The sequence below is a fragment of the Schistocerca americana genome, chromosome 6 (genome assembly GCF_021461395.2).
Source record: "Schistocerca americana isolate TAMUIC-IGC-003095 chromosome 6, iqSchAmer2.1, whole genome shotgun sequence".
Classification (NCBI taxonomy): domain Eukaryota; kingdom Metazoa; phylum Arthropoda; class Insecta; order Orthoptera; family Acrididae; genus Schistocerca; species Schistocerca americana.
Window position 1 is genome coordinate 366296779 of NC_060124.1, and position 12027 is coordinate 366308805.

Sequence of the window (12027 nt, forward strand, 5' to 3'; positions counted from 1 at the left end):
AGTCGCCACTCCCGTCATGCACTGGTGCTGCTGCTGGCAGTGTGGTTTCTGCTGAGACCGCAGACGTGTGTGCAAGTTGCATTTGCATGAGTGTGTGTGTGTGTGTGTGTGTGTGTGTGTGTGTGTGTGTGTGTGTGTGTACTGCTGACAAAGGCCTTAATGGCCGAAAACTATAATTGTGTGAATCTTTTTGTTGTGCCTATTGCGACTCAGCATCTCCAAAATCAATATTTTATTTATTTTAAATTTACGGCTCTGGAAGACAGTTCCATGTGACGATGGGGGGTGAAAATATTCCAAATAAGCCAGAATCTTGTCTTTAGGCCAACACAATGTGAAATACTTTTAAAAGCAAACTATGGGGGGCAGAGCTTCTTGATAAGTTTTCTATCTTTTGATTCAATTTTAATTTGCTATGCAATTCTACCCCAAGGAAATTTTACACACAATGTTTCATTCATGTACAAGCTGCTGCTAGTTAATGAAGCCCTGGTCTGAAAAGAAGATGACGAATCAAACACAAGAGGACTGCTAAGGAATCTATGCTATAAATAATAAACAAACATACTGAAAAGAATATTAGAGATGCATTAGTTATTGGGCTACAGAAAGGCCAAGTTCAGAAAAAGAGAACATAAATGAAAAGTAAAGGAAAGGAAAACTCAGAACTATGGTACACAAATGCTGTAGAGTACAAAAGGGGAACCAACACAAGTGAAAACGATAAAAAAGGAACACTGTAATAGAAGAGATATAACCAAAGTAATACAACAAAAATACTGGATGCATAATTGTATACCTGTGTAATGAGTTGTGATGTATTAAAACACTACATAGTGACAGATGCATCCAGATCCTAGTTATTTTAATGTACAGGACACTGAAAGCTGCATGAGAATAATGCTAATATAAAAATTTAACACAGTACTTGAACAAAAATGGAGAAGTACATGAGATACTCTATCTCTCATGATGGTTTATGTTCTTCCCAAGAAGTATGAATGAGATGGTAGGGAAGTAGATATGACAAACTTTCTTGGAAGCCACCAAACTGAATCTCAAAATATGGAATGCCTTATTGTAATAATTACCATACATGTCACAAAAGAATACCTGAGGGAAATATATGGACAATTCGTCGATCGTGGCCATACAGATCAACACTTTCTACAGTAAGAGCTTTTGGATCACTCCAGTAGAGGCGACGAGCTGGATAATCAATTGCTAATCCAGCTGGCCATTGCCCAGATGCATCAATAAGAGTGTGGCGGTTTGTTCCATCCATTGCAGCAACTTCTATTCGAGCCTTTTTTCCACAGTCTGACCAGAACATAAGTCTAAAAAATAAGAAACAAAATAAGAATAAGCAATAAAAAATATCTTCAAAGTACCAAGGCACCTCTACATGGGAAATACATACCCAGATTGTGGATCAACAACAATATCATGTGGCTGGTCCAGATCTGTACTGATGAGTGTTGTTCGCTCAAGACCATCAAGTTTTGAAACCATAACAGTGTCAGCTCCTGCATCTACCCAGTATAATCGTTTTGTAACCCAGTCAATTGCAAGACCTTTTGGATCTTGCAAATTCTCAAGCTGTACAAATATTTAAGAAATTTTTTATAATTATCTCGTAAACAAATTTTCAATAACTATACATGAGCTATACTAAATAAAAAAATTGTCATAATTTTCTCTTCAACAAAATCAGGGAGGAACAGAAAACAGTCATAAAAACAATTTGTTGTGACTCACAATACAACAATGTGAGGTTTTAGCTGAAGAACCTGTAGACTTTTGTGTTACAGTACTTGTTCATTCTTACACTGTTTTCTACACATTCAATCAGCAAAGGAAATGTTCAGATACATGGAATGATGGCCAGAAGAAGTTTCCACAATGTACTGTTGACTGTACTACAAATTAACTGTAATTTATCTGTTACAGTCAGTTCATGTTTAAAACTGCTATAAATGTGAATCCAGGAGAAAAAAGTATTTGTTATTTTAGTATTGAGAAACAATACTTCTCTATGGCAGATTTTTATTATTATGGAAAAATTTTGTAAGGGACGAAGATCAGCAAAATAGATCTCAGCAATATTTGTACTTATCAATTTTACACAATATTTTTATTGCTCACTATTTTAGGATAAACACTTTATTTACTTTATCTTCATCATTCAGAAAATAATTCAATACAGCTACTGAAAACATGTTCTTTGCAGATAACAAATTGACATATATTTTTAGGTGTGTAACGCATCATATTTAGCTTCTTGACCAGATCATCAAGGAGCTGATTTTGTTGTCTCTTGTAGTCTATCTGTTAATCAATATTTTTTCACTTAGGATGTCTGTTGTCTAATTGCATCTATTACCGGTACTTACGATCATTTTATTTGTTGAGACTGCCTAATATGAGATGTGTGGGAAAGAGATTTTAACTGTTTACTGTGAATATTTAAGCTTATACCATCACCCAAACATTACAATTTTCAAACTATTCTTTTTGTTTTTTGGATGAAGAATTCTGAGGAACATGTCAATGCACTACTTGGAAAATCACTCAGGGGAGAGGACACTGACACATGGATGTGTGACTGATGCAGTACCACACACTCAGTCACATTATTCACAGATTTAGAGAAAATTCATTTAGTGCCTTCTACCAAAACCGAAGACATCTTAACAGTAAAAATGATGATATTCTCATATCCATATGGGAAAATGAAAGTACATGGTGAGGCAAAGCATCCTTCATAATTTAAAGTTCAAATGGGGGAAAAAAACTATATTAACATGGATGATATACACTGAAGCACAAAGAAACTGGTAAAGGCATGCATGCTCAAACACAGAGATATGTAAACAGGCAGAATACAGTGCTGTGGGAGGCAATGCCTACATAAGATATCAAGTGTCTGGCGCAGTTGTTAGATTGGTTACTGCTGCTAAAATGGCAGGTTATCAAGATTTAAGTGAGTCTGAATGTAGTGTTATAGTAGGAGTATGACTGAAGGGATCTGGCATCTCCGAGGTAGTGATGAAGTGAGGATTTTCCCGTATGACCATTCCAGAAATGTACCTCGAATATTAGGAATCTGGTAAAACATCACATATCCTGCAAGAATGGGACTAACGGTGACTGAAGAGAATCGTTCAATGTGACCGAAGTGCAACCCTTCCACAAATTGCTGCAGATTTTAATGCTGGGCCATCAACAAGTGTGAGCGTGCAATCCATTCAATGCAACATCATTGATAAGGGCTTTTGGAGCCAAAGGCCCACTTGTGTACCCTTGATGACTGCACAACACAAAGGTTTATGCCTTGCCTGGGCCCTTCAACACCGACACTGGACTGTTGATGACTGGAAACATGTTACCTGGTCAGACAAGTCTCATCTCAAATTTTATCAAGCAGATGAACATGTACAGGTATGGAGACAACACCATGAATCCATGGACACTCTACGTCAGCAGGGGGTTGTTCAAGTTGGTGGGTGCTCTGTAATGGTGTGGGACATCTGCAATTTGAGTGACATGGGGCCCCTGATATGTCTAGATATGACTCTGACAGGTGACACATATGTAAGCATCCCGTCTGATCACCTGCATCCACTCACTCATGTACATTGCACATTCTGATGGACTTGGGCAATTCCAGCAGGACAATGTGACACCCCACACATCCAGAATTGCTACAGAGTGGCTCCAGGAACACTCTTCTGAGTTTAAACACTTCCACTGCCCACCAAACTCCCCAGACATGAACATTATTGAGCATATTTGGGATGCCTTGCAGCGTGTTGTTCAGAAGAGATCTCCACCCCCTCATACTCTTATGAATTTATGGACAGTCCTGCATATGATTTTTGCCTTAAATCACAGTTTAAACATAGGGGTCCCAGAGACCCCACCTCATGGCATACGCTACAGAAATGCCAACAAGTTAACATAGCAATAAGCTGACATCGCGATATCAGAACAACAGCAGCAAAGATTGAATAGGACATTTAATACACATAACTGACATTCAGGTAGTGCAAATTACAATCTGTAATGAATTCCAACCATACTGTGGATGGGTAAGGTAAGAGCTTGCACTGAGGAATCATTTATGGTAAAAGGTTAATCTGTTGTTGCTGCTGAGCATAATTTTTGGAGTCCTTCCAGATTCACTCTCATCATGTAGTTCCAGATCAGAAAACCATTAGCTTGTGTTTATCACGCTTTAGTGCAACTGGGATGAATTAATCAACAAAATTTCTGATATTTGAGTGCACGGAAACCTCATGAACTTCATGAAAAACCACTACATAACAATTGTGTTACTGTATGGTAAGCATTTGGAAGAGCCAGGATAATTGATCCTTACTTTTTTGAGCAGATGGTGCTACTGTGACACTCAGCTCTCGACAAGACACTCACATTATCAGTACTTTTTTTGTACAAAGACTCAATGTGCTGCAGATTGACTAAGTCTGTTTCAGCAGGGCAGAACTACCATTCACACGACTCAGATTTCTCTCCAAATGCTCACATAGATGTTTCCTGGACACTTAATTTTTCACGTGGCAACATCCTCTACTGGCTAGCACGATCACCAGGCCTTACCCCCTGCAATTTTTTCTATGGGGTCCGCCACCAGTAGCTGAGTGGTCAGTGCGACGGAATGTCAATCCTAAGGGCCCGGGTTCGATTCCCGGCTGGGTCGGAGATTTTCTCCACTCAGGGACTGGGTGTTGTGTTGTCCTAATCATCAACATTTCATCCCCATTGACGCGCAAATCCCTGAAGTGGCATCAAATCAAAAGACTTGCACCTGGGGAACGGTCTACCCGACGGGAGGCCCGAGTCACACGACATTTATTTATTTATTTTCTATGGGGCTCAGGTGTCCAAACACTATCCGAGATCTGTGACAGCCCAGAAAAATGCAATACATGAAGAAATTGGTCTTATTCCTCAAGAAATGCTCATTAGAGTGGTGCAGAATTTCCGATGTCACATTGATAGTTGAGGACACCTCTTGAGTGACACATTGTTTAATAAATGAAGAATTCCCACCACATACACTGAAGAGCCATATAAACTGGTACACCTGCCTAATGTGGATTAAGAGAAAGTTTTGATCTGTTGGAAGTTTATCCCATTTCTGTCAAATTTTGCTGAAGCAAGAGCAGAAGGCTGTAGTATGTTGAAGATTTAGGCTGGTGATTGAGGCAGTTTGGGTAGCACAATAAGGTGCACATCATCTGTGAAAGGCAAGTACTCTGGTTCGTGTTGCACTCTGGTGCCAGAGTTTAACTTGTCACACAAATTATATACAGTGTAGCTCTGCAATAGAACAGAAGAACTCCACCTCTAGGTATTTTAGTTTTTCATGTTTTAGCTAAACTAGGTTCATCCAGTCAGTCAGTTTGTGAGTTCTTGCATGCGAAAGCTTCTAACTTTTTATCCCACAAAAGGTCTAGTGAGAAATAAAATCTTGCATCAGTGGGTTTTTATGGATACTATATGAACCAGACTTAATGCTTCTGCCAATTAGCTGTGACAGTAACCCAGTATCAGAACCATTACACAGTGTCATGCATGGGGTATGGCCAACTGAGAAGCAATGCATCAATTGTATGAATGTATGAATGACAATTATCTTCCAAGTGAATCTCTAAGATTCACATCAACACAATCCACAGCACACTACATTGAGGGATCATTATACAGTTTACAGAGTGACATTATGTCCTCACTGTTATCCATTTCATAAAGACTGATCCCTGGCTTCAGGCTCCTATTCATCCTATACATCACACGTTGTTGTGCCTTGTGGGCTGGTGACAATGTCTACTATATGTGAATATTACATACAGGTTGAAAAGGGGGTAACATACACAGAAATATTCAAGAGAAAGCGTCCAATTTCAGGCATTTTTGGCAAGTGTCAACTTTGAAGAGTCACAGATGCCAGATTGTAATTACATGAACAATTTCCTTTGCACAAGTTTGAAGTTACGACTATTCTCTATTTACAGGCAGATTTTCATTATTTTCTAATTAGTTATTTCATTGCAAATTAAAGGAGCTGCAATGAGCTTACCATTATACCTCTTATGGTATAGAAAACAGTGATGTAAAGTTTGAACTTTTGTTGGGCACATCATACATCATTACTAACAAATAATACCGATGTTTGTTAGTTACGAGAGTGTACAGCAGTTGCCTATATGAGGCTATGCTAGAAAACACTTGTCACACCAATATCTTGCCACTGTAATACATAATAAGAGCCTATTCCATCTGCAAAGAGTGACTTTGTTTTCATGTTCCAATATAACAATGTCATCACAGCCAGCAGCTGTGTGTGTGTGTGTGTGTGTGTGTGTGTGTGTAGTGCAGGCACCTGGCTTTTCAGAAGCAATAAAACTGGAAATTGTGCATGAGCACTAGATATACATACAGCTATGAATAAATGAATGGTGAAATTTGTTGCATATTTGTAATAATAAATGAAAGTTCTATCTATTGTGTGCACTGATGAACTCAAGTAAATGGTTGTTGCATGAAAAACAGGAATGCCTGCACTTCATTTCTCAACTATTCCATAATTCCCACTGCCACTGAAAACTGTCTTTCCACATAGGTTTTCCTCCTTAAGGACTTGATTGAAATCTGATTATTGTACCTTTCCTAATACTTAGGTAACAAACAGTTGCCTTTACTGAGTGTAACTCACAACTGTTAGTGCCATGTTCCTTTTCAGACCCACGATAAGCAAGTGCCCTGATAACTATGGAGCTCTCTCTATTCTGATCTGGACTTTCAATTGTTTGAAATGTCAAATTTTTTAAAACTATAATGGTAAATGCTTTGTTCTGACAAGTATTTAGTGTTACTAGCATACAAAATATAGCCACATAAACTACATGGTGAATCTGACGCCAACATCACAGCATTTGTATTGTAGAGCATGACCTTTGATGCAGAACTGTTTATTACCAGTGTAAACTCACTGTACATGTATTCATCTTCACTGGCAACTCTATTGATCCTCAAGCTGGCATAAAGGAGTGAAGCATCCAGATAGCATATATAGATGTAAGTTGATGTACCCATTAAGTAACAGGGCAAATGTGGCCTCAAGGATATAAATCACATGGCACATAAATGGGCTGAAAAGCAGCACAGAATCTGGCCATGATATTGTAGAACTACAGGGAGTAGTTAGTAGAATGGACCTTAATTTGACATACGATTTCAGAAAAACAGAACTCTGGCAGACAAAGTGATTATGCATTGCAAATTATTTTGAGATAGAGGATTTACAAGCAAGAAATGATTAGAAAAGAACAATCAACTAAACATACAAGATTAAAATTCCTGATTACTGCTAATAAGCAGTTGTTGGTAACTGAAAGATAAAAGATGAGGACTCACTTAAAAGAAAGAGCAGCAAATAAATGCCTATCTTTCATTTACATTTGCACAAATACTTACTAGTGTTCGTATATGATCTTCTCTTCGTGTTCTCCTGTGACCTGTAGTAGTAGAATCACTACTGCCAGCAGGTGGGGATGGGAGAAGTAAAGGCATGCTTTGTATATGATGGTGTTGATAATCAGACCAGAAAATTGTGCTCTCATGGCCCTCCCATAGAATAGCCACTGATTCAAGCTTGTAAGCATTTAATGTGCCACCATTAGCTTGCTTGACAGTCAAACTATTGCTCCATTCTTCACTTGGTTTATATGCATTTAGAAGACGTAGCTCAGCATCGTTAGCTACAATTAATGTGGGTGGTCCTCCTGTCAAAAACAAGAAAAAGACATTTTTGAACCAAACATATAAAAATAATGATGTTACAATGTTTGAAATTTCAAGTACAATGCACAAAGTTCCATATACAGATATGCAAATATTTTAACATGTTGTTCTACAACTAAAACTAAAGAAAAAAGTTCATATAAACATAGGTCTGCAAATGTTTAGTTACGGAGTTACAGTTAATAAACGATTCTGCCTGAAATCTTCGCTAATATGAAGCCATTGCAAAACTGTACAAGGTTAAAGTAAAGCACGATTTCCGTTTATTTTGTTGTTATTGATCTGGTGAATCTAATAAAACATGTCCCAGACATTTATCTGCAGTAGTTTCCCAGAACATCCAGAGAAGCAAAGAATTTCGTAAAATTCTCAATTTATTAACTGTTGTTGTTGTATTTGTAGTCTTCAGTACTGAGACTGGTTTGACGCAGCTCTCAATTCTACTCTATCCCATGCAAACTTCTTCATCTCCAAGTAAGTACTACAACCTACATCCTTCTGAATCTGCTTAGAGTATTCATCTCTTGGTCTCTCTCTATGATTTTTACCATCCATGCTGCCCACCAGTACTAAATAAACTGGTGATAGCTTGTTGGCTCAGAACATGTCCTACCAACTTCTTGGCCCATTTTTTAATTCCAGGCAATTGCACTAAGTTTTCAACAGAAGTTATAGAGAATTTAAGTTTGGAAAAATGATGGTAATAATGTTAACTTAAACTGTATGAACGTGTCAAAAAATGTCTCCATCAAGTTCAATGCATTCAGTCGTACATGTATGAACAGATTTTATTGCTCATTTCAGTTTTACAGGGTTGTTCTTAATTTTGTCTGTTGCATTCATAATGCTGGCAAGTAATACCTCACTTGTATTGACTTTGTCCTCATAAACTATGTCTTCCATCCATCCCCATATACAAAAATCCATTGGTGTTAAATTGAGCGATCTGTGCGACCACAGATGTGTAGCACCATGACTAATCCATTTCTGGAGAAAATGTTCATTTAAATGTGTAGTAATGGCATTGGTGAAATGTGGAGGTGCGCCGTCATGTTGAAAATACATTTGCAATCGCGTAGCAAGTGGAACATCTTCGAGCAAGCAGGGCACTTCTTCCTGAAGGAATTATAAGTACGTCTTGACAGTTAGATGTCCTGGGAAAATGAATAGTCCAATAAAGTGTGTGTTGAATATACCACACCACACATTTACGCTAAATCACAGCTGTAAATTGTGTTGTACTATTGCATGTGGGTTTGCTTCAGACCATACGTGCTTGTTATGTAAATTGCTTATACCATCTCAAGTAAACTGTGCCTCATCAGTAAATAAAATGTATTTGTGTAACGGCCGATTAGTATTTAACCAGTTGCACAACTCGAAGCAAAGGGGAGGATCTCCCAGATGTAAATGATGTACTTTTTGTTTATAGTAGGGATACAGATTATTGTACTTCAGTGTATGCCATGCCTTAGATTGTGTAATGCCTAATCGATGAGATGTATGCCGTGTGCTGGTACCCAGGCTATGTGGAACAGCATCCAAAACACCCTCATCATCATCTTCACGTATCAAATGCTCGTACTGATTATGAATACAAGGTAGAGGACCTGTCTCCCATAAGATTCGAAATACTCCACTAATGGTCGTACATTTAGAATCCTCCTAGATGGGTAATGTAAGTGATAGTCATTAACTGCAGCTGTAGCATTACCATCACATTTGCCATAAAAAAACACCGTATCAGCATATTCCTCTGCCATAAATTTGAAAGGCTACCTATTTCATAAATAATCCACAAACTAAAACAGTTACTATGTGGTTTCACTTAAATACACTGTTGTTATTATGTTCTTTCACTAAACAATACAGAAAACTAGCTCACTTGGAGATTAGGAAATGACTGAAACACCTCACTAATGATTGCCAACAATGACATAAAAGTTTCTACATTTTTAATAGAAAGTAAACAAAATTACTTGTATAATAATCTTTGCGTCTCTGAATGTTCTGCCAATACATGCCTGGGACATGTTTTATTAGATTCCTGGGACATGCTTTATTAGATTCATCAGACCAATAACAACAAAATAAATGAAAATCGTGCTTTACTTTAACCTCGTACAGTTTTGTAATGGCTTCATATTAGCAAAGTTCTTAAATTTCGGGCAAAATCTTTTATTAGCCATAACTCCACAGCTAAACATTTGTGGACCTATGTTTATATGAACTTTTTTCTTTAATTTTACTTGTAGAATAACATATTAAAATACTTGCATATCTTCATGAATCACCCTGTATTTTCGCAACAATTAAGCCACCATAACTGATGAAAGATATGACTACAATGTGCATTTACTGGCATCTATAATAAAATATGAATATATCTGTGCCTATGCAAAATCACAGAGGTAGTGCTGCAAATAAAAAAATTTGGTTCTCATATATGTCAATCTATGCTCAATGGTACAAACTTGATCTCTCCACAATGATAACCATCCTGTGCAGCTTCAAAGTATGCAACAATTATCTGATTGGAAATAATGATCCACTGTTTCCTTAGTAAAGGATTCTCTCCACGTGAAGAATGTGCTAAACAATGAGACAGTTTCTTAACAGAAAGGATCTTAGAATCTCAAATGATGATGATGTCCAGCTCCTTGATAAAATGTGGAAAAGTTACCTTGACAATGAGTTTCAAAATTTGTTATGTGTCATCAAATGTATTTTTGAAACCTTTTTAGAGAGAGAGTGTGAGTTACTAGCTGCCTTTTCAACCAGTGGAACATCTTCCACATACTTACATTTCTTAAAACTATATAGTCGAAACACTCAATTAATCAGCTGCTACTGGTACTCAAGAAAAAATGTTATCCTATGGCAAATCAAACAGTAGATAACAATATAAATACCTTCTGCTAAGCAGGTTCGGTTCTTCTCTAATGGGTTTCCAGTGGCCATTGTGTAGCCAGCAGCACAATGGCAGCTGTAATTTCCTGATTTCTTCTCAACACACATTTGCGAACAGGTGCCAAATGTACATGGTGGCTCATCACACCCTCTTTCATCAGAATTATCACCACAATCATTCATACCATCACAACGAAGCACATTGCTTATACAAAATCCATTGTCACAAGCAAACTGCTGTTCCTTACATATACCAAAAAATTTACCTGAAAAGTTTCAGAACAAATTTTTTAGAATCAGAGAGGATTAATTAATTAGAATACAAGTTGATCTGCGAATTTTGTAAGCAATATAATGTCCAATTAATTTTAAAACATAATAAAAAATATGATTAGATATTAAAGACCATCTGTACATGCAAAGAAGCACTGCATATTTCTGTTCAAGCATTGGAAAATCCAGAATGGAATAACAATATGAATTAGGGCAGACTTCTACCCATGACATAGAGGAAGTGTTGAGCAGCAGACAGACATATACAAAAGTAGACTGTTGGAGGTTAGCTTTCAAACAAAGTTCTTCATCAGATGAAGAAGAAACATCTGCACACATTCATGCACAGATAGCTTACACACCCAACTCACACACATATGACCACTGTCACTGCTTGAGGGGTCACAGGTCACAACAACCAGACACAATGGTGGCCGTGTGTGTGTGTGTGTGTGTGTGTGTGTGTGTGTGTGTGTGTGTGTGTGAGAGAGAGAGAGAGAGAGAGAGAGAGAGAGAGAGAGAGAGAGAGAGAGAGAGCTATGTATTTATAAATGAGTGAATATGTGTTTCTTCTTTATCTGATGAAGGAGCAGAAAGACTTACCTAAGGGGGGTAAAAGGACAGGTATACACTTGCACACACACACACACATATCCATCCGCACATACACAGACACAAGCAGTCTTTCCGCTCCCGGGATTGGAATGATTCCTTACCTTCTCCCTTAAAACCCACATCCTTTCGTCTTTCCCTCTCCTTCCCTCTTTCCTGATGAAGCAACCATTGGTTGCGAAAGCTTGAATTTTGTGTGTATGTTTGTGTTTGTTAAAGTGTTATATAGCAACACATAACTTCCTAGACAAAAACAGGAGAGTCTGCAATGATGCACATATCAAGCACTTATCAGCTGACTGCCATCACATACCAGGTCCATAATCCACAACTAACATTGTAAAAAATATTTGTGTTTTAGTATTTATTGATGCTGCAAAGAAAGGTACTGCTGGCAGCTATACA

At 37.7% G+C, this 12027-nt stretch overlaps 1 protein-coding gene across 1 annotated transcript in view; it reads right to left on the reverse strand.

Moving 5' to 3' along the window:
- Window positions 1-12027, reverse strand: part of LOC124619330 (low-density lipoprotein receptor-related protein 1) — a 756280-nt gene that overhangs the window by 58743 nt on the left and 685510 nt on the right. The window contains exons 62-65 of the mRNA XM_047145639.1: window positions 10740-11003; window positions 7501-7808; window positions 1421-1599; window positions 1114-1337 (exon numbers count right to left, since the gene is read on the reverse strand). Of these exons, the coding sequence (XP_047001595.1) occupies window positions 1114-1337; window positions 1421-1599; window positions 7501-7808; window positions 10740-11003 (975 nt within the window). The remainder of the gene's footprint in view (window positions 1-1113; window positions 1338-1420; window positions 1600-7500; window positions 7809-10739; window positions 11004-12027) is intronic.